General features: G+C 34.3%; 5 protein-coding genes and 1 long non-coding RNA gene across 6 annotated transcripts; 4 read left to right on the forward strand and 2 right to left on the reverse strand.

Moving 5' to 3' along the window:
* The first annotated feature begins 980 nt into the window (after nt 1-980).
* On the forward strand, nt 981-2,167 carry LOC141691963 (uncharacterized). The gene is made up of 2 exons (XM_074496711.1): nt 981-1,087; nt 1,240-2,167. Exons 1-2 carry the CDS (start codon nt 981-983, stop codon nt 2,165-2,167), a joined length of 1,035 nt encoding a protein of 344 aa, XP_074352812.1.
* On the forward strand, nt 2,164-3,138 carry LOC141691964 (uncharacterized). The gene has a single exon (XM_074496712.1). It carries the CDS (start codon nt 2,164-2,166, stop codon nt 3,136-3,138), a length of 975 nt encoding a protein of 324 aa, XP_074352813.1.
* A 3,186-nt stretch (nt 3,139-6,324) lies between these two features.
* On the forward strand, nt 6,325-8,078 carry LOC141693590 (uncharacterized). The gene is made up of 2 exons (XR_012563150.1): nt 6,325-7,393; nt 7,571-8,078. It is a non-coding gene; the product is annotated as an uncharacterized LOC141693590 (long non-coding RNA).
* Nucleotides 8,079-10,399: 2,321 nt separating this feature from the next.
* Nucleotides 10,400-11,660, forward strand: LOC141691965 (F-box protein CPR1-like). Its single transcript, XM_074496713.1, has 2 exons — nt 10,400-10,458; nt 10,589-11,660. Exons 1-2 carry the CDS (start codon nt 10,400-10,402, stop codon nt 11,658-11,660), a joined length of 1,131 nt encoding a protein of 376 aa, XP_074352814.1.
* A 1,533-nt stretch (nt 11,661-13,193) lies between these two features.
* Nucleotides 13,194-15,743, reverse strand: LOC141693362 (F-box protein CPR1-like). The gene is made up of 4 exons (XM_074498444.1): nt 15,586-15,743; nt 13,835-14,959; nt 13,582-13,659; nt 13,194-13,460 (listed from the first exon to the last, which is right to left on the reverse strand). Exons 1-3 carry the CDS (start codon nt 15,633-15,635, stop codon nt 13,620-13,622), a joined length of 1,215 nt encoding a protein of 404 aa, XP_074354545.1. The 5' UTR covers nt 15,636-15,743; the 3' UTR covers nt 13,194-13,460; nt 13,582-13,619.
* A 4,379-nt stretch (nt 15,744-20,122) lies between these two features.
* On the reverse strand, nt 20,123-26,030 carry LOC141692988 (mitochondrial carrier protein MTM1-like). The gene is made up of 11 exons (XM_074497967.1): nt 25,858-26,030; nt 25,295-25,614; nt 24,665-24,754; nt 24,112-24,240; nt 23,814-23,873; nt 23,552-23,722; nt 22,869-22,968; nt 22,577-22,668; nt 22,137-22,286; nt 21,054-21,112; nt 20,123-20,526 (listed from the first exon to the last, which is right to left on the reverse strand). Exons 2-11 carry the CDS (start codon nt 25,574-25,576, stop codon nt 20,394-20,396), a joined length of 1,266 nt encoding a protein of 421 aa, XP_074354068.1. The 5' UTR covers nt 25,577-25,614; nt 25,858-26,030; the 3' UTR covers nt 20,123-20,393.
* Nucleotides 26,031-26,418: the final 388 nt, after the last annotated feature.

Consider the following 26,418-nt stretch of genomic DNA (forward strand, 5'->3'; position numbering starts at 1 on the left):
TTTTATAAATATTAGTTGAACTGGTTAATTCCTTCAAATTATTGAACAATATATATATTTTTTAAATAGTATAAAATGTATTGAATCAAATACTACAATATAGTATAGATATAACTTTTATTTGAATAATTCAAAAAATTAAAATATTTTCAAAATATTAAAATAATTCAAAATATTTGTACAATATTATCTTGATCAATAAATATTGTTTATCTAAAAGAATTCTTTTTAAAATGCTAGTTTTTTTAAAAGTGAAAAATGAAAAATAAATTGATTTAATATGTCATCGTAGTTTTAACAAATCTCCTGAGATTTCATATCAAATTTCAAATATTTTTAAAATAGGGACAAGTCTCACAACACTATTGCGCAATTAGTGAAGTTAGTAATTTTAATACAAATAATTAATTGACTTGATCTTATAAATACCTCAAACACATTAATTTATATTAATATAAGATATCAAAAAAATTTACATTATTGATAAGATATTCTCGTCGAACTTGTAATTTAAATTTACTGAACGTAGAATGTGACAATGTTTTTCGACTAGTCATATAGTCAAATTTCGAGTATTTTTTGAACAATGGGCCAAATTTTGATTTCAAATTCAAAATAAACTAAAATTCATTAACTCATTATAATTCGAACTTATCTAAATATTTAATACCAATCTAGATTATTTATATATAGGCGATTCTATTTTCAATATTTTCTTTAAAAATTATATATATACATTTTAATTTACTTTTAATAATAAAAAAATGTTAAAAATATATGAGATATATTTTCAAACTAAAAAATAATAATAATTAGATTTACATTGGCAGAAGCAGTGAAATAAATTAGAAAGCGAAAAACTTTTAATAAAGTAGTCTCATCTTATGATGAGTTTTGAGATAAGTCTCGTCCATTGACGTGTTTTTGCTTTCCTGGTTTTATCAAATCGTATCCTTCTATTAGTTTGCTTGTCATCCAAAATGGCGAGTTCATCAAAGCAAGATATTGAACAGAGATATGCAAGTATGTCCATTAATGATGGAGAAGAAGATGGGTTAATTCTGGGTGAAATCAACGAGGAGGTTCAGTCAGCAGAATGGGCTTTTTGTTTGGTGGGAAGCTTCATAACGAACAGAAAAGTTAACTTTGTGGCAATGCAGGACACACTAGCAAACCTTTGGAGACCAGTGAAGGGCGTTTTCATGGAGAGTCAAATGTACCTAACCTGTTTCTGTTCAGGTTTTTCCATGAGTTCGATATGCAAAGAGTTCTAGATGATGGTCCTTGGACATTTAATAACCAAGCCTTGATGGTCAGAAGGCTGGAAATGGGAGAACAATTATCTGATATCAAGTTGAATGAGTTGTATATTTGGGTCCAGATTCATGAACTACCTGTTGGTTTCAATTCGGAGATCGTGTTGAGGTCTATAGGCAATTATATTGGTAAGTTTTTAATGGTAGATCCCAAGAATTTCCAAAGTATCTGGAGGCAGTTCGTAAGTATCAAAGTGGCCATTAATGTTAACAAGCCTTTAAAGAGTCAAATGCGTATGAAGAAGGCGGGGGGTGACTGGATGTGGGTTAAATTTAAATACGAGCGCCTTCCTTCGTTCTGTTTTTACTGTGGAATTATTGGTCATTCAGAGAAATTTTGTGAGTCCTTGTACGATGAGGCAGGTAATATCGGAGTTAGAAATTATGATGCCTCGCTTAGGGCCCCAATGAGGAATAATATTGATGCAGGTAAGAATCAGTGGCTTCGTAATGCTGGTGGGGGAAAGCTACGTCCTAAGAAGATGAACGAGAATGTAGGGGATGATGAGTTGACCAGAACAGAAAGCGTCGGAATCATGGTAACAAGATCCCAAAATTACGGGATACAGTTGGTTGGAGACAATCAAGGAAATAGTTATGACGGTAGAGCCAAATTATCGAAAGTTCAAAATTTAAAATCTGGGAAAGAGGGGGAAAATGTTATGACTTCTATTGGGCTTTTTATTGGGGACCCAAAAAGACGTCGAGTATATGATAATAAGGATGTTGGGCTTACTGAAGGGCATAGCCCAGATGACGAAAATATGGTGGACTCTGAAGGAAATATTATGTCCAATCCAAAAAACTTGCTAGAGGCGGGTGCTGCGATGCAGGCCCGCCTAGGATTATGAGTACGTGTAGCTGGAACTGCCAGGGTGTTGGGCAGCCTTGGAAGATTCAGTTCCTATCGGACGTTATTCGTCAAACTAGGACTAATTTTGTTTTTCTTTGTGAAACGCTTTGTCGAAAAGAGAAGATGGATTGGTTGTGTTCTAAACTGGGCTATGATGGTGTTTTTGTGGTGGATGTGCAGGGTAGAAGCGGGGGTTTGGCGTTAATGTGGAGAGATGTCGATCAAGTTAGTCTCAAAAGTTATTCTCAGAATCATATAGATATTGAAGTTAGTATGTCTGGTATAGCTCCTTGGCGTCTTACTGGGTTTTATGGAGAGCCAGTTAGGAATCAACGCAGAAGAACGTGGGATCTGCTTCGAACCTTGGCAAGGGACTCTAATTTGCCGTGGTGTGTGATTGAAGATATGAATAATATAACCTCGCAAGCGGATACTAGAGGAGGCGCCAATTATCCTACATGGTTAGTCGATGGTTTTAATGAAATAATTGCAGAAGTAGGGCTGGTTGATATGGATATGGTTGGTTATCAGTATACTTGGGAGAGAGGACGGGGCACAGAGAATTGGATTGAGATGAGGCTTGACAGAGTGTTAACTAGTGACTCATGGCTGGATGTTTTCCCGCTTGCTAAGCTTTACAGTCTGGAGGGATCGCCATCAGACCATGCTGCAATTTTTTTGGAACCTAAAAGACGTAGTACGGAGAACAGGAGGCGTAGATTCCGGTTTGAGAACGCCTGGTTAACTGAGCCGTTATGTTATCAGATAGTAAAGGACAATTGGGAGGGTAGCAGAGATTTGTATATTATGCAGAAGATTAAACAGTGTGGCGAAAGGTTAGACTTATGGGGTAAAGATGTAACTGGCAGCTTTAGCACTCGTATCAAGAAGTGTAAAGTGGAGCTCAAGCAGCTTAGAAATAAACGAGATACTCAGTCTTTGCAAAGGTATAATGAAGTGAAAAAATAGCTTTTTCTGGTTCTGGATCAAAGAGAGATATTTTGGAGGCAGCGTTCGAAATAATTGTGGCTCCAATCAGGGGATAAAAATACCAAATATTTTCACACTGCAGCTACAACTCGCCAACGTGCGAATACGATTCATAAGCTGCAAAATTCTGAGGGTGAGTGGGTCGATTGGGAGCACGGGTTACAGTACTTGATCGCTAGTTATTTTCATCATCTTTTTATGGCGGAGAAAACGGAGACAGAAGAGATTGTTAACTGTGTGCAAGCGAGAGTAACTACTGATCATAATGCCGAGCTTTTGAAGCCAGTTACAGATGTAGAGGTGAAACGGGCTGTTTTCCAAATGCATCCGGACAAAGCGCCTGGACCGGATGGAATGACCCCAACATTTTTTCAGAGACATTGGTCCATTATAGGGGATGATGTTGTGGATTTGGTTAGGAATTTTTTTCAGGATGGGGAAATCAAGAGTGGGCTTAATGCCACAAACATTGTCCTCATTCCTAAGAAGAAAAACCCGATAATGGTGGGAGACTTGCGGCCCATCTCGTTGTTTAATGTTTTAATGAAGGTGGTGACTAAAGTGATGGCTAACCGGTTGAAGGAGATGCTAGGTATGTTTGTGTTAGAAACTCAAAGCGCTTTTGTTCCAGGCCGGTTGATTTCTGACAATGTTATGATAGCCTACGAGGTAATGCACTATCTCAAGAGGAAGAGAGTTGGTAAGGATGGGTATATGGCGTTAAAATTGGACATGAGTAAAGCTTATGATCGTATTGAATGGGATTTTTTGAAAGCAATCTTAAGGTAAATGGGTTTTAGTCCTTGGTGGGTGCATCTGGTCTTGCAAAGTGTGTCCACAGTTTCGTATGATATTGTCCACGGTGATAAGTGTATTGGGCCTATAATTCCAAGTCGAGGTATCCGCCAAGGGGATCCTCTATCCCCGTATCTTTTTATTATATGTGCGGAGGGTCTTTCGGCGATTATGAGATTCTACGAAGAGAAGAAGTGGATAAAGGGTGTTAGCATATGTCGTAGGGCTCCGATTATTTCCCACATGCTTTTTGCGGATGATAGTTATTTTTATTGCAAAGCAGAGGTGGGGGAAGCAAATAAAATTCTGGAGTTACTGGAAAAGTATGAGAAGGCCTCGGGTCAGAAAGTTAACCGTGGCAAATCGTGGGTGTTTTTTAGCACTAATGTTATTACCTATAACAGAAATGCAATATGTCAGTGTCTTCAAATGCAGGAAGCGAATGAGCAAACAAAGTATTTGGGCCTTCCTAACATAGTTGGGAGAAACAAATCGGCTATTCTAGGTTTTTTAAAAGAGAGGGTGAAAGATAGAGTCCGCAGTTGGAATAGTAGGACCATCTCGAAGTCAGGGAAAGAGGTTCTTATTAAGTCAGCCGCTCAATCACTACCAACTTACGCCATGAGCGTTTTTCTGCTGCCACTTGAGGTTTCCAATGATATAGAACGAACTCTAGCTAGATATTGGTGGGGTTATTCGCAGGATAATGGCAATAAGCTTCATTGGATGTGTTGGGATAGATTAAGCAAACATAAAGATGCAGGAGGTTTGGGGTTTCGGAATTTTCGTGATTTTAATATCGCAATGCTTGGTAAGCAGGCCTGGAGATTTCTTATAATGCCAGAAAGCTTGGCGACTAAAGTGTATAAAGCAAGGTATTTTGCAGATGGGAATTTTTTAGAGTCAAGCTTGGGGACCAATCCTAGCTTTATTTGGCGAAGTATATGGGAATCTAAGGATTTAGTTAAGAGTGGAGTCAGATGGCTTGTTGGTCCAGGAGAGTCAATTAGCATAAAAGGACAGCCTTGGTTAGAAGATGTCACTAATCCTTATGTCATGTCAGAGTCAGAGGCGATTGTAGATCAAAAGGTTGCATCTCTATTGTGTATTGATAGGAGAGCTTGGGATGTAGAAGTTATAAGAGATATTTTTGACAAGAGAGATCAGTTATGCATCTTGAATACTCGCATTGAGGCTGGTAGCAGTGAGGATCATATATACTGGCGGATGGAGAGCTCAGGAGTTTACTCTGTCCGAAGTGCTTATAAACTTCTCCAATTTCAGAAAAACAGGTGGAATATTCAGGATTCTGCTAGTTTATGGAAGAAGGTTTGGAAAGTTAAGGCCCCTCCTAAGGCGTTAAATCTTATTTGGCGTGCTTTATCTCACTGTCTCCCAACTAATGTTCAGCTACAACAGAAGCATGTCCAGGTGCAAGCGACGTGTCCAGTATGTTTGAGGAAAGAGGAATCTATTGTTCATGCTTTGGTGCAGTGTAACTTTGCAGCACAGTGTTGGAGATTTATTCTGCCAAACAGTCAAGTAGGTGAGGTGAGCGGTTTCTCAGATTGGTTAGTTTATGTCTTTGCCACTAGTAACCTGCAGAAAAGAGCTGAAGTTGCTATAGTGTGTTGGGCAATATGGAAAGCACGTAACGAGTTGGTTTGGAATCAAAAACGCATTTACGCAGGCAGAGTAGTTGAGTCAGCCAAGGAATACCTTACACAATGGATTTTAGCCCAAGGTCGTTCGAACACAGCTCCGATTTCGCCAATGATTGAAGGTGATGGAGCTTCTTCTTGGGTCAAGCCACAGTCTGATACAGTTAAGGTAACGGTGGATGCAGCTACTTTTCAAGATCGAGAGGAGTTTGGGCTTGGTTTGGTAGCTAGAGATTCAAATGGTGGGTTGATTCAGGCGAAAGCTGTGCTTCACCAAGGCACTGTTGTTCCAGAATTAGCCGAGGTCATGGCGGTTAAGGAGGCGCTCAGCTAAGTGGAGCAGATGAGGTGGGAAAAGGTGATCTTAGAGACTGATAGCCTGGTCACGGTACAGGCTATAAGGAGTCGAGTTTATATGAGATCGCCTTTTGGCCTGATTGTTAAGGAATGTCGCAGAAAAATCGAACAGTTGAACAATTTTTATTTGTATTTTATTAGGCGGTCTGCAAATATGGTGGCTCATCATCTTGCTAGAGCATCGTATTTATACCCAGGTCGTATTTTTGATAGGAGTTCTGTCCCTATCGAGTTGAAGAATTGTATGTTGGCTGATTGTTTGAATTAATATAATCTTGCATTTCGTCAAAAAAAAAATAATAATAATAATTAAAATAATAATCCATTTATGTATTATGCCTAATTTTATATTTAAAATTCAGTTCTTTAAAATTAATTGTACATTTTTTTTGCTGAATTCAAGTAGCTATCATGTACGAGATTGTATAGAAGAATGAAGGTTCGATTCCCACAAAGAAGTAGCTGATCCGCTTAAGTCCTATCTGTCTGGTGCGGATTTAGTTGGTTCTTGGCTTCTTGCAATGGCTTAGTCTGCTTGTGTAAAAAATTGACTGATATGACATTGGTGGAACCCTGTTATGCTACTATGGAACTCGTCAACCAGAAAGGCTAAAGAACTACCTTCGACTAATGCATCTCTTCCTTCCGGACCTTATGGATCTCTCTTTGTGGGATTTGGGTATGATCATGTCAATGATGACTACAAAGTTGTGAGAACTTGTGATAGTCAGATTTGTGGCAGAGCGATGACTATTTACAGCCTTAAAAGCAATTCATGGTCAGAGGCTGAAACTAAAGATGGAACTATTGAGAATGATACTAATCTTACTGAACCGTTTGGTAGGTTGCTAATGGGTCTTTGTATTGGCTTGCAACCAATAATGATGGAGGTTTGGATTCTCTTGCAACCAATCTGTCCCACTTTATTTTTGCTTTTGATCTCGGGGCTAAGAGACACAGGGAACTCTCATTTCCTGCTGGCGTGAACAAGACTGATGAAAATCGCATGGGTTTGACTGTCTTTGATAGATGTCTGTGGTTGTTTGATTTAATTCTCGGTTGTCGTACTGATATATGGCTAATGAAGGATAATGGGGCGGAAATTTCTTGGTCTAAATTAATATCAGTGGAGCAGCCAGGCATATGCAGATCTATTAATGTTGTTCATGTTGCTTTTTCAAATACTCAGAAGGATCTTCTTTTAGTGGCGGAAGATGATACTTTTATGTGGTTTAATCATGTAAAGAATGAAGTTAAGAATGTTACAATTAATGGTTTTCCAGATTCGTTTAACTTGCTTGTCTACACTGAGAGTCTTGTTCAACTCAGTTACTCAGACGGGAAGGAATCAGAAGAAAAGAAACGAAAGAAGCAACCAGAAGACATAATGAAACGGAAAGCAAGTCGAGAAAAAAACAAAGGTAAGAAACTTAATCTTCTTCTTTTTTATGTCAATAACTTTAATCTAAGTTTAGTTAGTGAAGCTGGAAAAAGAGTATAAGAGTAGCTGCCATAGGATGAAAAATTAGCATGTCAATTTATAAAAAATTAGCATGTCAATTTATATAAACTGCCATAATATGTTAGCATGTTTACAGGGATTGAAGTTACAGCTCTAATTCAGGACAGATCGAGGAGAATGGAGAAGAAATGGTTGGGTAAAATATTCGATTTTGTTCTTGCTTCATTTATTTTTATATTTTTTTTATCTCTTCAAGTGAGATTTATAAATCATTATTAGTAAGTAGGCTATTAAATTAGATTCACTTTTATTATATGTTGTACTTGAAGAGACATTGTAGTGGAAGGAAGATGACAGAATGCCTATAAGTAGTTTGTCAGGTTCAGTTGCTTCATAAGCCTTTTACTTTGAACTTCAAAGTGAGGAACAACTTGAACCAGTTGTGCTGCATATAGCTGCAGTCTATGTTCATGGCTAGGAGCGTCTTGGCTGAGACGTCACAGGCTCACAGCTACATCTGCACACTTGTTATGTTTTAGCCCTTTTGATATTCAATAACCATTTTTTTAAAGCTCGGGCTTTAGTTTGATTGTGGTGTTTACTATCTCTGGAATTTGAAAAATGCAGAAGTCAATTATTACCCAGAGGCTTCTTAACATTCATGAAAACGAAATGAAAGACATAAAGAACATTGAAGAGAGCTTGAAAATGATCAAGAAGTAACTGTATATTGTTTACAAAAACTAAAAATAATATCCAATACTCAGATCAATAATCTGAGTTTATAGAACTAAGCACAACTTGTAACAAACTTTAGGCGAGAAGACTAAAACTGAAAACTAAGTAAAAAGACTATTATGCCCTTGCAGACTAACTAACTATCACAAACATAATGCATTGACTTCAATAAGGCTCTATAGACAAAATTCCAGCTTCTATAAGCCGCCTTTTTTACAAGTTCTTTTAAACAATCATGCATGAAGTACGGATCATGTACACATTACCTGTTTTCTTGAACATTACATATATTTGAAAAGTGACCTCTTGGTCTACTTACCACTATGATTTTCTTTCGTGTATATCAAAGTTTCAAATCTCGTCGAACACCAGATTTAAGGTGCAGTTTGATTGTTCGGTTAACGAAAATCGCAACCTTAATCATATGCATTAGTATTTAGATTAGTAATTTTGATATATTTCTTTAAGGTTGGGTCCCCTCGAAATTTTTTATCATTCTCATTTTTATTCCAAATTCCGATTACACACCATAATCCAAACGCCCCAGTGTATTAATTATAAAAAAAACATTACATATATGATATATCTTTCTGAAGCTGCGATGAGTTATTTTTGCTAGTTAGAGGGTTGGCTTGTATTCCAAATACATTTATATTTTGTACATAGAAAGATGCTGAAAACTTAAATTTAAAATTTGTAGTCTACTTCTGAGTCTTCTGACTCTTTCAAGCTGCAAAAACTCATAATATAGATGTATTCAAGATAAACACAAGTCTTTTCAAATCATTATACGAATCCCAAAATATAGTAAAATCTCAATGAAATTATAATTGTCACAACAATAACTTTGATAAATTAATATATAATCAGAATATAACAAAATACAATAAATAAAATCATTAACAATAAGAGAATAATAATTAATTTAAGAATAATAATACATGTCCAAAAATGATTCCAAAAAATATTTTGAAATGACCCATAGAATCCAACGAATTAAAAGGAAAAGGAGGGGAGGCAATTTTGTTTTTTTAGTCAAAATTACTAGCCATTTCGACCACTTCTCTTCCTCATTTTTTTGTTGGAAATTTGTTTTCACGGACTCACTTTCTAATTACGAGTATCTCAGTTTCGGGGGAACTCACTTAACTTTCCCTTTTTTAAGGTCTCGACGCAACAATTCTACTCTTTATGTTTTCACACATTTTCCATAAAACTTTTTTTACGTATTTTTATTCGTGAAACTCATGTATATATAATTGAAAGGTTCATATCATTAATAAGAAAATAACCGATAAGCATTTTAGAATGTGGAATGTGTTTTGATAAATTAGCATTTCTCTTAATTAAAATTAAAATTCCCACATATTTATACGGGTTTATTTAAACTTTAAATTTTGGTATTTAGATTTGAGCGAATTATTAGGCGAGAATACAAATAGTTTCCCTCTTTGTTTGTACTATATACTGAATATATAGTGTAACAGTAGTATACTACACCCTGCCCCCCTCTATATTTCGAGGCAAAGAATGTCGAAAAACCGTAGTAAAACAACCTCCGCAGCCTCTCGTGCACACAAACTGCAAGTTATTTCGTCTTCTACTTCCCCCCTTTCTAAAATTATGATCGAGCTATTATTTATTCACTTTTTTTATATGTTAAAATATTACAGTTTCAAGAACTTTTATTTGCATTTCATACTTCTTAGGGTTTGTTTGTGTTATATTGTTCAGTTCTAGTACCTAATAATTAGGGTCTGTTTGTCCCACACTTATAAATTTATAAATCACTTAGTTATGTAACTGGGTTGTCACCAGGTATTTCATTATAAACATAATATTTTGATTTTTTTTTAGTTATAATTTCTACATTATTCTATTGTGATTGGATAAATCATGCTGCGATTTTGTTCCTGAGCGAGTCACTCTAAAAACCTTAATGCGTGTTAGAACATAGAAGAAAGTCATTTTCAGGATCTTATATTAAAATTCTAACATTCGGTAATAATGTAGCATTACTAGCATAGTAGCTGCGATTTTGTTCCTGAGCGAGTCACTCTAAAAACCTTAATGCGTGTTAGAACATAGAAGAAAGTCATTTTCAGGATCTTATATTAAAATTCTAACATTCGGTAATAATGTAGCATTACTAGCATAGTAGCTTATTTTTGTTTCAAACTATTATGAACTTGTGATCCTTGAACTATAGCCCGGTAGTTTCTTTTTCATGGGTGATTTTGAACGATTAGCTAGACTTGAGGGAAGAGATCACACATCAAACTACATGTGATAAACTAGTTTAATTGTTCTTTCTTTTTAAACTTTGAAATGGTTGTTTGTTTGTTTCTCATCTACAGATATATTTGCTTATTTAAACATGGTATTAATGAATATGTCTATTGCTTTTTTCATGCAGTGGCCATGGTTGCCTTAATGGAACTTTTTACTTTCCGGAAGAGTTGATTCCCGAAGTATTACTCCATCTTCCGGTCAAGCATCTCCTTCGTATCAGATGTGTATGTAAACTGTGGTGCTCTCTTATTGATAGCACCAGCTTTATCAAAAGACATCTTCAAAGAAACACTGAATGTAACCCTGATGCTCGTGTTATTATAAGATCTTACGCAAGGGGTGACAACTTTTTTCTGGGGGATGTGCATTCTTTATGTGATTCCCCTGTTGTGGAAATAGATGATCCGGTCAAGACTTTTCTATCTGGTGCAGAATTTATTGATTCTTGCAACGGCTTAGTCTGCTTGCTGAGGAACAATAATTATATTTTACTGTGGAATCCCGCAACAAGAAAGTGTAGAGAATTGCCTTCTCCAACCAATATCCCTCTTCCTATCAGACCTGTGGAGCGTTACATAATTGGCTTCGGGTATGATCAAGTCAATGATGACTACAAGGTTGTGAGATTTGCTGATACTCGGATTTGGGGCATGATGGTGACCGTTTACAGCCTAAAATTCAATTCATGGACACAGGCTGAAACTATTCTGAATGGAATTTGCATATATGCAAAAAGACGTGGTATGTATGTGAATGGATCGTTGTATTGGCTTGCAAAGAAAGACTCTCACATTATATTTGCTTTTGATCTCGGAGTTGAAAGACACAGGGAACTCCCATTTCCTGTTTACAATAATGAGAATGATCAGATTGCCGACAAGGGTCTGATTGTCTTTAATAAATGTCTCCGCATAATTGGTTACGATTCTGATTACCGTTTGGATACATGGCTGATGAACGATAATGGAGTGGGAAATGCTTGGTCCATTGTATTATCAGTGGAGCAACAAGGAACACAGGGATCTTTTTCAATTGTTTGGCATGGTGATCATTTTTCAAAAAATCGGGATGATTTTTTAATAATGGTGGACGAGGATAGACTTATGCGGTATGACCATGAAAAGAATGAAGTTAAGAATGTCACAGTTCAGGGGGCTCCGCGATTCTTTGAAATGTTCGTTTACACTGAGATGTAAGATACTCAATCTCCTAAACGTTATCAATATGAATAACTACGATACGAGTTTGTCAAGTGAGGTAGGAAAAAAAATAGTGTCAGAGTAATTGATACAAGGTGAAAAAATGGGTGTTAATTGAATGTATTGTATAAGCAAAATATCTGGCTAACCTTTGAGAATATTTACAGGAGCTGTTGTTTTTCTAAGGAATTTAATTTATGACTATGGATTAAGAAAAAGAAACAAGTGAACTTGATTGGGTAAGATAACTGACATATTCCTAGTTCCATTTATCTTGTTATCTTGTGTGTTAATGAGATAAAGATTTACTTATTAGGAAATTTAAAAAAATTAAATTAAATTGGTTTCTTTTATATTTTTGGATAGGTCTTGCATTAAGGATGATGGAGCGTGCGTGCATGGAGGGACAATGTAGTAGAAAGAAGATGAGTAGAATGCTACTTTAAGAATGTTTCATGTTTTTGCTTCTATTATGCAGTATTTCAAGCTGGTTGTAGACCTATCTTTTGTTATCACCGGACTTTAGTTGTTCTTGTTTCATTTAACATTTATAATCTAGATGCTCGCTTTGTTGACTGGAATTCGAGGAAATGCTGGGGCTCGGTTGATGATACAGTATAAGACTAATCTCAGACATTATCTTGATTCTATTGATTATGACTTTATATGTTGGTATCTGTTTGTTTACATCAATCTATACAAAACAGCAAAGCCTTGTTTTGTTGAGGTAATTGAGGCTCTATTTTATTGATGAGGTGCAAAATAATTTAACAGCATTAACATGTAGAGTGTCACCAAAACAAAGATTTAGTAACTAAAAGTCCTTTCACCTGTGATGTATATGATGCAACTGTAACAAATCAGAATCAAAAAGACAGAGACATAGAATAAGAACACAAGTCATCATCACTTAGATTTTTCACATAATAAAGCAGGAGGTTTTGCGGACTTCTTTCGTTTTGTAATATATTCTATACTAAGCATAGATGGTATAGGTATAACTAATCAACTGACGCTCTGTGCATGTTCGTTAAAAAAGAACTTACGAAAGATAAGGCATTGCAGAAGCTAGTAAAGTTGCAAAACCTTGGGTAATCATGGACACATTTAACTCTAAAATTCTGAGAGGAAGAAACAAATATGACCAAACAGAACAATCAGCGTCTGTGCTAAAAAAAGAGGTTGCATAACAGTATAACACATATAAGCCTATAACTGGACAACTGGCTGTAACATTCCATCTTAGATTTCTCACCATGAATACATACAGCAGGAAAATGCAAACGTACCAAATTAAATTTTATTGTAACTTTGCACCTCAACATTAAAAGGGGCTATACCAAACAATTGAACCTGACTCAACTATCTCACGAGACATGGAACAGACAACAAGGCTTTACGGTCTTCTACAAAACCTTACAAAAGAATAATTCATGTAAACCCTGTAGAAGACCAGCTATAGAATGCATCAAAGCTTTCAGCTATAGAATTCATGTAACGATACATTAAGGACACTGGATGCAAAAGAAATACTTATAAAGTTTAAGCTAGATAATCAAGATCCTTCACTACCATCAACAGAGAACCAACATTCCTCAAAATCCAGTCACAAAGCCAACATATACGTAGGTAACAGCAGTTTATTACAAACAGAAATACTAAAGTTTGGCACTAACAAAAAGATAGGTCTTCCACACCATCCTAAAATAGAATTCATATAAGGATTATAGCATTACTACATTGTGCACTCTGCTCCATCTTTCCACTAAATTGCTTCCTCGTGGACTTGACAACAAACTACAACAATGTATGAATAAAGTTAATTATCTCGCTTAATTTAACATGAAAAATAACTTTTACATCGAACGGCAAGAAAAAACAATGAATAAAACAAATGGAGTTGCAACAGTTATATTACCAAACCAATATTTCACCCATCTTTCGATCAGTACTGGCCTACATTATTAGCTTGAATCCTTCAGAAAGAAAATCGCTCCTGTACAACATTAATTTTCAAAAGTTAGCTAAAATATAGTTATGGTAGTTACCTACAAATTGATATGCTTATAACTATACATATGGCAACAACTCTTATATGACTTTTTTTTCCACTTCAAAAGCTAAATTTAAGCTAAAACTACTGATATTTAAAACATTTAGGAGTTCCTTACATATTTTTCTTTTGTTTTTGCTTCCCATCCAATTTGAAATTACGACAGGGCTGGACAAGACTCTCGGTATAAGCACGCAAATACAATTGACTTGGTAACCCATGAACTGTGACATTCTTCACTTCATTCCTTGCACAACTATACCACATTAATCCATCCTCATCTACCTGCAAAAGAATATCATTCCGACTCTTTGAAAAAGCAACAGGCCAAACGATTTCAAAAGATCCAACTATGCCTAGTTGTTTCACTGAAATTATCTTGGACCAGGGATTTCCCACCCCAGTATTGTTCATTAACCATATATCCGCATGAGAGTCGGAGTATAGATCAACTAGGCAAAGACAATCATTCACGACAGTAAGACCCATGCCATTCTCATTAGTTTGATCAACACCATCAGGAAAGGAGAGCTCCCTGTGTCTTTCAACTCCAAGATCATAAGCAAAGATTATATCAGAGTCCTTCCTTGCAAGCCAATACAACGACCCATTTGCATACCTACCAAAATGTCCACTTATGCGGTATCTGTTCGTAATAGTTTCAGCCCGAGTCCATGAATTGCCTTTGAAGCTGTAAACAGCTACCATTATGCCCCAAATCTGACTATCAACGGTTGTCATAACCTTATAGTCATCATTGACATTATCATACCCAAAGCCGACCAGGGCAGACCCTATAAGCAACGAAGGAAAAGGGACATGATCCGGTGGTTTAGGTAATCGTGTTGCCTTTCTGATTGCGGGGTTCCAAAGATAGATATCATTGTCAACCTTATAGTCATTCTTCCACAAGCAAACCAAGCCATTGCACGAACCAACAATCACAGTACCAGATAGAAACGTCTTAAGTGGATCAGTTACTTCAACAGCAGTGAAATCACACGATGAATCCACTTCCGCCAAGTAAAAGTTGGAGTCAGATTTACAAACAATACCAGAATCAGGGCTGCACTCAATGGTTCTTTGGAGATGTCTTTTAACAAAGCTAGTGCTATCAATCAAAGAGCACCACAGCTTAGAAACACATCTGCAACGGAGGAGATGCTTGACGGGAAGACGGAGTAAGATATTGTTAACCAAATCATCAGTGATGTGGGAAGTCCCACCAAGGTAACCATCGCATCTACATAAAACAAGTAGTAATTTAGTACACAACCTGTGGTACGTTTTTTAAATTACACCATCAATATTCATAATAACATAGGGGCCGTTTGGATAATGTGATTACAACCCGGTTATAAAGAATGGAATGAGTTCTAAACTAATAATTTTTTGTATTGAAATCTCATTCTCATTCTTGTTAACCAGGTTGGAATGTCACAATCCAAACGGCACCATAATATTAACGAACACGCAAAGTAATCTGCATCTATCACGAACCAACAAAGTAATCTACATCCATACAACAACAGGTAGCTTAACAAACGTGATGAGTACAAAAAATGCTAATATTGAGAAAATTTATATATAATCAAGCTAAAATTGAAGAGATCAATATAAGCTACAAAAACCCTAATGAATAAAAAAAACATATAATGGGGGTAAATACTCATACTATCAGATCTCACAAGAACAAAACAATGTGTATAAAACGTATTTATAAGATGTGTGGTGGGGGGAAGAGAAGGAGGGAGAGAGAGAGAGAGAGTACAATATTGATATAAGTTACATGGATGAATAATAAAGGTAAAAATGGAGGAAATAATAAAGGTAAAAAAGGGGTTAGAAGAGAATAAAGAAAAACTTTACAGAGGTTGAACAGGGGAAGAGGCTGTGGAGGCAGAAGCAATGGTCGACATTCTCTTTCTTCTTCACCGGAAATGTTATAACTCAGGCCCTGTAAATGTACCTGATTACAACACTCAAATCAAGCTCTCACACATACTTTGTTTTATAACCTTTTTTATCTTTTCTTTTCCCTTTTTCCATATTTTCTTTTACCCTTTCAATATTGAAGATATAAGAGCATCTTCAATACCGAATTGTCAAGTTAGTTCTCAATTTTGTCATATAATTATATATATTGATATTTTATTTTTACTTAATTTTATATCAACTTGCAACATTATACTCCAATTGTTACCAACCTTTAATTGTTGTCTTAGATCCCTAAAATTAAATTGTAAATGACAAGGGCATTATTGATATAAAATTTTTGCATTTTTATATATATTTTAACCATTTATGAAGTTGTCAAGGTTGGCAATTAAGATGTCATATCACATAAGATTTAACAATCTCTATTTAAGATGCTCTAAGAGCATCTAGCTAAATTATCATTATCTTAATTTTGTTGAATCTTAATGTCATTTGCTCAGGTGTTGATTAGCTAAATTCAACAATAATATATTATATGTATTTTTAAATTATTTTATATATATATGGAAATTTTACATGTTAAAATACATTTAAAATAATTAATTAAATACAATTAAAAATAAAATTTTATTACATGAAAAAATATTGAATATATATTTATAGAATTATAATAAGACACTTATATGTGTTAAAAATATATATTTATATGTATAATAAAATTTTATATTTATATTTATATTTTATTATATTATATTAAATTATATTATATTATATTAATTAATATTTTAATAAATATGTAAAGTTTATTAAAATAATTAATAAAATTGGTCAATAAGAAATCATATTTTGACACTTAATATGCCATAAAGTTAAAATATTAAATAAAAAATAAAAAATTTAACACATATATAAAATACAAATATAATATGAATATATGTGTGTTTCATTAAAATAAGGTAGAAAGTTGAACGTGCATGCATGGTTATATGATCAACATATATAACATATATACAAAATGTGATAGAGAATATATATATTTTTTGCTAACATATCATTTAAGTACTATATTTTTTAGCTAATATATAAATAATTGTGCCACCACTAATTCAATAAAGTTGGTAAATTGGATTAGATAACACAAGTGGTTAACGTGGCTAATTATTTATCATGTCTGTGATTCTACCTCATCATATACTTAAAAAATTGACTAATTAATATTTGTTGAGTTTTGAGAATTTTTTGAAATAGATACTAAATTGTAAGATTGTAATTGTAAGCTATATTAATAAAATAAAAAGAAATTCAAAATAGTTTGTATTTAAAATTGAATTAAAATTATAAATGATTACATGATTATGTGGATAAAAAGGTATTTTATGACGGTTTCTAATTAATTTTATAAATATAACAACTCTCAAATAACTCGAAAGATATACGGTTATTTTTATCATTATATGTTATAGTACGATAATTTTAATATGTCTATAAAAAAATATTTTGATGGGATCTAAATTTTATGTATCTTGTAATTATACATTTAACGATTTTCATCAATTAATTGAAAATTTTAATGTGTGTGAATTAAGTAACCAAGCTAGGAACTGAACATACTATTTTAGTATTTTATATAATACGATGATAGTACCATGTAAACATATAATTAAAAAAGATCAAATTAAATTTTAAATTTTTCTGTTTTATATAATAGGAAGATAGTACCAAGTAAATATATAATTAAAAAAGATCGAATTAAATTTTGTATTTTTCACATCTTTTTGTATAATAATTAACTTCTAAGTTCATAGGGCACGGTACCCTAAAAAAAAGGTTTCATATGGCACGGACGACAAATGTCATTTTTAACAAAAGAAAGACTAGGATTTAATTCGTTTTCTACATTTTTTTTAAGACTGTATTCCCTCCGTCCCTTTCAATTATTTACATTTTTTAGATAGTGTCCGACACGTATTTTAAGTTGCTTATAAAGTATAATTCTGTAATTTTTTTTTACAATTTTGTTTTTCTGAATAAAAATTAAAACATTCAAATTTTATTCAGGAAAAGAAAATTATAAAAATAAGTTACATAACTATATTTTTTATGTACGCGTACCGGAGGCTAAAAATGAAACTGATTACTTAACCAAACAATTTTTTGTTGTGTAAAAGTAAAACTCTACATTTACAGCTAGCTGCTTATTGTCACAAACGAATATTCCTAGTTTTGTGGCCAACTTAACGAGGGTTTTGCATTTTGTACAGTATAAATACATGATTCATAAACGTAAAATCATGCTACCAACATCTTACTACTCGCCATTCTCTGTACAGACTTATGGCGGTGGGGGTGGATGGTTCAAGCAAAGGCTCATTGGCTGATCACACCAAGGAAAATATTACTAGTAGAAACAATGGTGGCAATGCATCATCGTCATCTTGCTTTTTCCAGATGCCTGTTCATTTTCCGAGGTACTCGAAATCGGACTACGAAAACATGCCTGAATGGCAGCTTGATCGCTTGCTCTCTCAGTATGGTCTCCCCTGCACTGGAAGTTTGGAACATAAGAAGAAGTTTGCTATGGGTGCTTTTCTCTGGCAGTAATTAGTTATTAGCTAGCTAGCTAATAACAGTTTCGGAAAATTAAGCTCCGTTCGGATCGATTAGTCTCCTGTTTATGCATTACATAGACAGATTAGTTTTGAAATTTTGTGTATTTGTGATAGTATAGTAGAGGTAATCGTTTTCTCTTAGAGTTTTGTTTGCGTGTGTCATTATAATTCCGACTTAATATGTTTGGTTCAATTTGGTTGACGGTGTAACAAGAAATCTATAATTTAGTGTCGATTGAAGAGTTAGTTAATTAAGAAAATGAAGAAATGCGTCATCCTTTTTCTCTTTATTTGACAAATCATTAAATATCGAATTTAAGTTTTGTTTCCGTCTTAACACTCACAATATAATTTGGCGTAATATGTTTGATTGGTTTCGGTTTATGTTGTAACAAGAAATAAAATTTATGAATCGGAAGATTTGATGATTTAAGAAAATGAAAGAAACGAGTCCTCATTTTCCTCTTTATTTAACACATCACTATACATCAAAGCTAATTTGTGGTGGTGTTTCACCGAATTTGTCTCCATGCATGCCTCAATTTTAAACTAAGTGGGTTTCATTCATTCATTCCATCCCAAAAATGGAAAGCTCAGGGCATATTACACACCCTCTTGGCTCCTCTTCCGTTGGTTGAAATTGTCTCCAAGTTTTAAGCTCTGTGTCCGGCGAACTGACATTTAAAAGTATTGTCAAGTATAAAGGATATTAAAAAATATTGAATTCGATAGAAATAGTGAAGAGGAGAGTTCAAGGAAGGGAATTAGAGAATAATGGAGGTGATGGCAAGAAAAGCTGCTTTGATTGCAGCAATGCTTCTCTTATTGGCTCTCCTCTTCACCATTTCTCTACCAGCAGCTGCCGCCATTGATGATTCTCAATCTCCTGCTCCGGCTCCTGCTCCTGCTCCAACTAATGATGGTACTATTCTTTTTATGTCATTTTTAGCGGTATATATACATTTGTTTAGGCGTTTGTTTAAATACAAATTATTTAACTTTACAAAGTACAAACGGTGATTCATAGTAGTTTCCCGACAAATGATTTATAGAACGTGTAGGGTAAAATGGTTCTTATCGTAACATAATGACAAATTGTTATTGAAAGTGAAACTTATGTGAATGCAGGGACAACTGTTGATCAAGGGATAGCGTATGTGCTGATGTTGTTGGCTTTGGTTGTCACCTATATCATTCATTAACTCATAAGCCTCATGTTTAATGGGTTGTTCTTTTAGGTCCAATCTATGTGCCAGATCGAACTCACGGATAACTGATTTTGAGCAATTAAAATCGTTTTCTAACATGCAAATGTAACTAAAAGATAAAACAGTGATTGTATTGTCAAGTTTCTTTTAAGTATATCTGTGTGTTAACAGAGTTCATGTGCACATACATTTTGTAGCATATGTGAATTTCCTTGATTTGAAGTATTTTTTCCCTCGGAGGTTTTAACTCAATTGACCCCTGATTGTTAGAAGTTACATACACACAGCAAACCCTTTGGTTGAATCCAATAGAGCAAAAATAAAAACAAGGTTGCGCAAGATGTAATCAAGGACCTTCAAATTATGCTTAAATTTGGATTTGCTAACTTTACAAATCATATCAATCCATTGTTTTTTTTTGTATATGATTAAATTTTCAGCAGATTCTAAGATAAAACTGATTTGGGAATGATGTAGAAGTACAAATTCAACATAAACAAGAAACCATCCTTACACTTCGAAAACTACTACTATATTTGAAGTAGCGGAACGTCCATTTCTTTATTTGTTAATGCAGTGGGTTCAAAAGTTTTGCCTACAACATCTGTAGGAAAATACTTATCAATGAACCTTGCAAGAAGTCTAAAGATCAACCCAGTAAAAGTTCGTCTACAAAATGATTAACCAAATACTACAAACTATGTTCTCAATAGGCACATTTACTTACATCTTAACATCCAAAACTGGATGCAAAAAGGACAAAAATATCAGTGCTAGCAGGAGTTCAGGAGAGCACCTACACTACCGTGACAAAAATTGCTTTCCATCTGTAAACTACTGTATACATAATCCCCTTTCACGAAGGTGAAAGCAAGACGGCTCATTAAGATTAGTAAAAATGGATCAAACTGCATCATATAAATCAAGAAGTCGCGTAGTGGTGATGTAGACAATACTTTACAACTTCATAAAAGGAAATTACAATTCCAACAGATGGACCAGCCCGACCAACACGAGGACCAACACCGGTGAAAAGCCCCCTCATTCCTCCATCCCTAATTCAATGACCCCTTAATTTAGTAAAAAGAGTAACATAGCATGCGATATAAAGAGTACGTTTATATTAAAACTGACAACATAAATAAACATACTGCCAACTGGCCCAACTTATAAAACAAAACAGAATCATGGTCTGAAAAAAGGGATTGCCTTGTGTAACATTGTGTCATTTAAGCTTCTAAATTATAACTAAAAAATACTCATAATGAAATACTTAAATTACCACAGTACGATAAATTCAGGGTCAAAACACAAACCTAAATGAGTTCGCAGAAAGAACTGATGTAATAGATGCGGGAACAGAGGAACGGATGATTAAATTCTACTTTTTGCTTCTCTTACAGAAGTATGAAGGTTTAACTTAAATGAGCTAATAGTGCCTTTAGTGAGGTAGTATTGCAGTATGCCACAACCCGAGAAACGACCATACAGTTTTCCCTATAAACTACCTTCACAGCAGATTAATTTGCTATATACAACTGTTGACATTGATTATTATGACTAATTGACTATATATACGTACCTCCAAACCTCCACAAGAGTTTGTCTTGTCGTCATTCTCAATGCTCTGGTAGGGTCCTTCTGTGACAATACATATTTTCAAAGTTAACTTGCAGGTAGCATAACAACGCCACAGATAGAAAGTGCAACTAAATATATCTTTTATTGGCTTACTAGGTCTAAGCATGGATTGTCTAAGATGCCTTATTTAACTAATGCATTTTATTACTATTTTCATTTATATTATGAAGGTAAATAAGAAATATTTTGGTTATTCCAGTAACTTCACTAACAATGACTGAACCTAATATGTCATGCTCATGCATACATGCTTCCATCTTCCTCGTTAATAAATACAAGAATCACATTCTTAGCCGAGACAAGTACCTATATTTATATATAAAGGGGAGGGGGGTCTCAATAGTCATAGTACTCATTTAATTATTTTTGATACATTTATTTGGGCCTTGCAGGCTTAGTCCATTAGACTTTTAAGGTTGATCCCTATATGCCTCATAACCGGCATGTACTGAAACTTTACTTGATTATAGTTCACTGGAATTGAGAACTTCACTTGTTACATAGACAGTGAAAAGAAAATTAGATACTTTGTCTTGTATTTTTATAAACTGGTGGTGGATTTCTGCGGTTACAGAAGTTCACTTTAGTGGCATCTTTTCATCCTCCTGTTAATTTGTATAAATTAATAGTTAAGTTTAGATCTATCCCTGGATCAGATTAACATTCGGCAGGCTTGCCTGTTGCAGAGAAAAGAGTAACTCTACGCAATATGCCTAACCATAGTCGTGTTCATACTTCACATACTTGGGTGTAATAGTAATAGTTAGTTTGTTGAACACTGTAGCTATGACCAGATTGTTACTTTACAAGTTCAATATATTAGATAGCATTATATACAATAATACACCTTAAGTATATGCTAGGGTTTTATATATAAATTACTTCTCGACGATTTAACCAGACCACGTTCGACTCTGACATACCATCGTAACAACCACGATGAAAAGACATTATATGCATAATAACTGTAGTACGATATATAGAGCTACTTATCCAAACTTAAAGTCATATATGGATGATAAACCTCTATTTGTCTTCTTGTTTTTGCGACATCAAGTGGGCAGGTAGCAGCTGCAGCAAGACTTCCTGCAACAAACCCGGCAGAGAAGTTTGCTCCAAGGATACCGATTGCACTGGAATCCTCACCAACCAAGCTTAAGAGTCTTCTTCTGGTCTGCACAGTTTTGTTTAGATAACTACGTTAAAACAAAATTTATTATATGCACAGTTTCTTTAATAGTCTGAAGTGGGGGGGGGGGGGGCAAGGAGGAGCTCGTAGGAATTCGTGGGAAGAGACTGAACTTTTGTATTTGAAAAATGTTTCGGGAGGGAGAGGATAAAAAAAAATACCAGCCTTTTTGTATAAACAAATAAATATAGAACTAATACCAACTCATCGAAAAAAAATCTTTATTGGCTCTACCTCCTTTTTTTATGAAGAGAAAAATGTTAAAAAGTACTTACTGGTTCTAGGGTACCCCAGCAAATGGCAGAGAAAGGTACGTCACGAGCAAGTTGAGCCCCAAGACCTGTCCAGAGTGCACGATAGTTCTGCACTGCTTCAAAGAAAATAGACCAGTCTTTACAAGCAATAACATAAAAATTGCACAAATCAATTTGTAATAAAATATGCCAAAAAAACGACATTTAATCAACTTTCTGACTGACAAAGATGGAATTGAAACGTCAAAATTATCTTGGGGCAGTATTTCAATAAAGAACTATAACAGTCAAACGTCATATAGATCATTCTTACAGCTTTGAAGATTGCTTGTGCTCTTGACACTGGAGATGACCTCAATAAGAGTCTTCCAAACCCCGGGAGGCTTCTTAGTGCGATTAATCTCTTTGAAAGCCTAGGCAGATGAGAATTTGTACCAACAAAAGAAAGAGTTGTCAAGGGGTAGAGAGAAAATCAGTGCAGCCCAAATGTATAACTGAAATGATCAATGGATTGCAAAGTGGCACGGAAAAATTTAAGAAATTCAGTACCTCCAATTCTCAAACTTGTATAGAAGCTATAATGATTTACACAAACAAGATGAAGTAGGTCATCATGGTAATTATTCTCATGTAGTTCTGTTCTAAAGTAAATGTGACCATTCCAGCTCTAACTTTAGAGTTAAAAGCTTTTTTAGGTTCATTACATTCCCATAAAAATACATATATATATAGAAATAATATCAGTTGTGCAGTCAAATTTGACAAATTTTTATTAAGATCACTAGATTTTCATGCAAACAAATTCTATTTTAAATGTGAAAATCAATCTTATATCGACTTTCAGAAAATGTAAACAAGTCATGAAAATATTTCAAAGTAATTGATCATGACTCGTAGAAAAGTTAGTTAATAAAATCTCGCTGCAGGGAAGTAAGAAGTAAGAATCACACAACTACTGATGCAAGGCACTACTCAAATTTATATTAAAAAATTTACCTGCATTCGAGTTTTAGCAAGTTCAATAGGATAGCAACTTATGCATGCTAATGAGCGAGCCAATGAACCGGCCAATAGAGGAGCATACGGTGTCATTATTGGAGCATTTTTTGCTGTAAAGTCTTCTAAGTAGTTACGGAAAACGTCATAGCAAGGCAGGTAGATTCCAACCTGCATCAAATTCGATTAAAATCACATATGGTGAGCAAGTGAAAGAACGAAAACCAATGATAAGAAAACAATGACCTAGACAATAACTTACTGTAGGTACAGCTAATGCTAGACCTGCATTTGTTCCTCTCCATAGTCTTAAAATTCCTTCCTGCAAAATAAACTAAGTTGATATCTGACAACAATTTAAAAGATAAAACATTGAGATACAAGCATTCATGTGAGAATAATATATAACATAACCAACAATAGCCCAAGGATTATCATTTGGCATCAATTTCCAAATGATTCCAACATACCCAACTAGTCTGGCCTAACAAGAAAATTCATGACCAAAAAAGTACAAATCTTGCCTCAATCTGAGTATATGACAAAATAAAGACACAAACCTGACGAATAATCTTGTAGAAGACATCAAGTGTTCCTTTGTACTGAAAGCAGTCCGGAGGACAAATAGATACGGTACCATGAACGCCAGCACGGGTGCATGACGTTGAACATCTCAAGTCAGCAAACATCTGAAGTACAAAGCAGATATTTGTTTAAATTTATATTCAAGTACCAATAATTCTTTAAAGAATGCACATGCAAAATGGATGTAAGTACATACGACATCTTATTAGCTAAAGTGGACATCGTTTGTCTTGAGCATCAAAACTACAAGTCAACGACCACTAGTTTACTAGGTGAACCCTATAGGTTAACTCCCAACTACAAGCAAGTCACCCCTAACTCTGTAATTAAGGTCTACACAGGGTCGATTGAAAAATAACTTCCTTAACAGACATTAATTTGCATAATTTATACCAAAGTCAAAATGCAGCAGTCAAAAAAAATATTTTCTTACACATTCTGGTGTAAAAGATTTATAAAAATGGCAATATCATTTTACAAATCAAGCAGAAGAATGAAATAAAATTACAATTACAAAATAACACATACCATGTTTGGTCCAAAGAAAGCCATACGGCTTGTAAGATTGCTCAGTGGATGCGAGTATTGGACTCCAGCAGCCTGTGCTTGTAGTCTTGTCTGAAAATAGAAGCTATTCAGTAATAGTCCAAACATATATCAATCAACAGTACTTTATAAATGGGGAAAATGCTTCAGGTCAATCACCGTGACTATGTAAATCCAGCTACAAATAAAATAATTAGCAAAAGGAGAAAGACTAAACTAAGACAATGATAAGTACATACAGACTATACAACACTGGGGAAAGAAAACAATATACATAGGTTTGAAATGTCTAAACCTTATTACTTTTTTATCCTCAAAATCACACAAAGACAAACAAAATGCAAATGAGCAGATATTATATACTGTTTTTTAACTGCTAGCAATTCATAAAAAACATATAATTAGACTTATTTAGTTATTTTACAATTAAAATGTGAAAAAACTGAAATGACATAACAAAATAAACCATCAAAGATGAGAAATGTCAAAATAACTGGACAGAAGAAAAGTTTTCAATAACAAATTGAAAACATTAGAAAATAAAGCATAGAACGCCAAAGCAAATTAACTTGCAACAGTAGGTAACAGAAAGTACTGTCTAACATAAATTACCTTGGCCAAGTCAAGCGGGTTAACAATAATCGCAGAAAGAAAAGCAGCTCCGGCAGCAGAAAAAGCTCTCTCAGTCAACCCTAAATTCCCACCAGAAGTGCTTTTATCATTAACAATCTTATTCTGAGGCACACAAACTTCTTCACTTCCCTGTGCCCCCAACACCGAACCCGATATAAGGGAAACACAACTTCCATCAAATTTAACTCCTGAAGATTTATTCGACTCCGACTCAATCCATAAATTTTGCAACCCCTTTGATTTAACTTCTTCTTTTACCATTCTCTTTAAAATATATAATATATCACCTCTCCCAAAACCTAAGATCACAAAAAAAAACACTTCATTGTAAAAATGTGTTCTTTAACAAGCATAAACAATCAAATAACTAACCTGAATTAACACTAATGAAAAATTGAAAAAAGCATACTAATTTACACAAAAGAACGAAATGGGTCATTGAAAAAGACAATAATATGAGCTTAATCTAAGAAAAATCAAATCTTTACATTCAAGAACCAAGAAAAAATAAATTTTTAATTAAAATAAACAGAAATAAATACCTTATGATCGCAGCTTTGATTTTTGTTTTGCGTTGCAGATGAAAATCAAATCCAAAAGGGTTCCCAAACCTGTGGAGTATATAAAACCCCGGCAAGAGGGAACAAAATAAACTCGCACAAATGGGGCGATGAGAAGGGGCCAACAACAGAGGTCGACTATATTAGGTCTGATTCTGTTGAGCCACGTAAAATGAACGGGTCTCATAATTAATTATAATAATTAATTATTTAATTTTAAAATTGGTTATTTATATTTATTTTTTAGAGTTAATTAAATTTATATACGATATTATGCTTTTTAACATTTATGCCAGCACTATTGCCGGTCTCAAAAAAAAAATACGAGCACCGTTACTGGGTTCTATTTCGAATTCACATCATCCCAAAAATTTTACAAAATGGATATTAATATGGTAGAACGATATTAGTCAAAAAAAAAATATGTTTTATATGTATTTTTTCTACTAGAAAAAATTTTGGGAAATTTTTCTCAAAAAGAATATGTCTTGCAGAAAAATTCTCCTCTTCTGCTTTGATGATATAATAATAAGATATTTATTT

Source organism: Apium graveolens, chromosome 10 (assembly GCF_009905375.1).
Source record: "Apium graveolens cultivar Ventura chromosome 10, ASM990537v1, whole genome shotgun sequence".
NCBI classification, from domain to species: Eukaryota; Viridiplantae; Streptophyta; class Magnoliopsida; order Apiales; family Apiaceae; genus Apium; species Apium graveolens.

Bases quoted from the DNA above. Each gene is read 5' to 3' on its own strand.
- LOC141691965 (XM_074496713.1), top strand. From the start codon at position 10,400: ATGGGTGATTTTGAACGATTAGCTAGACTTGAGGGAAGAGATCACACA. The intron at 10,459-10,588 runs GTGATAAACTAG...TTTTTCATGCAG, and splicing joins GATCACACATCAAACTACAT to TGGCCATGGTTGCCTTAATG.
- LOC141692988 (XM_074497967.1), bottom strand. From the start codon at position 25,576: ATGGTAAAAGAAGAAGTTAAATCAAAGGGGTTGCAAAATTTATGGATT. The intron at 22,287-22,576 runs GTAAGTACTTTT...AAAACTGTGCAG, and splicing joins GCTGGGGTACCCTAGAACCA to ACCAGAAGAAGACTCTTAAG. The intron at 20,527-21,053 runs GTACGTATATAT...TCATTGAATTAG, and splicing joins ACTCTTGTGGAGGTTTGGAG to GGATGGAGGAATGAGGGGGC.
- LOC141691964 (XM_074496712.1), top strand. From the start codon at position 2,164: ATGAGTACGTGTAGCTGGAACTGCCAGGGTGTTGGGCAGCCTTGGAAG.
- LOC141691963 (XM_074496711.1), top strand. From the start codon at position 981: ATGGCGAGTTCATCAAAGCAAGATATTGAACAGAGATATGCAAGTATG. The intron at 1,088-1,239 runs GTCAGCAGAATG...GTTTCTGTTCAG, and splicing joins GAAATCAACGAGGAGGTTCA to GTTTTTCCATGAGTTCGATA.
- LOC141693362 (XM_074498444.1), bottom strand. From the start codon at position 15,635: ATGTCGACCATTGCTTCTGCCTCCACAGCCTCTTCCCCTGTTCAACCT. The intron at 14,960-15,585 runs GTAAAGTTTTTC...TGTTTTATGTAG, and splicing joins TCTTCCCCTGTTCAACCTCT to ATGCGATGGTTACCTTGGTG. The intron at 13,660-13,834 runs GTAAGGAACTCC...AATGTTGTACAG, and splicing joins CAAAAACAAAAGAAAAATAT to GAGCGATTTTCTTTCTGAAG.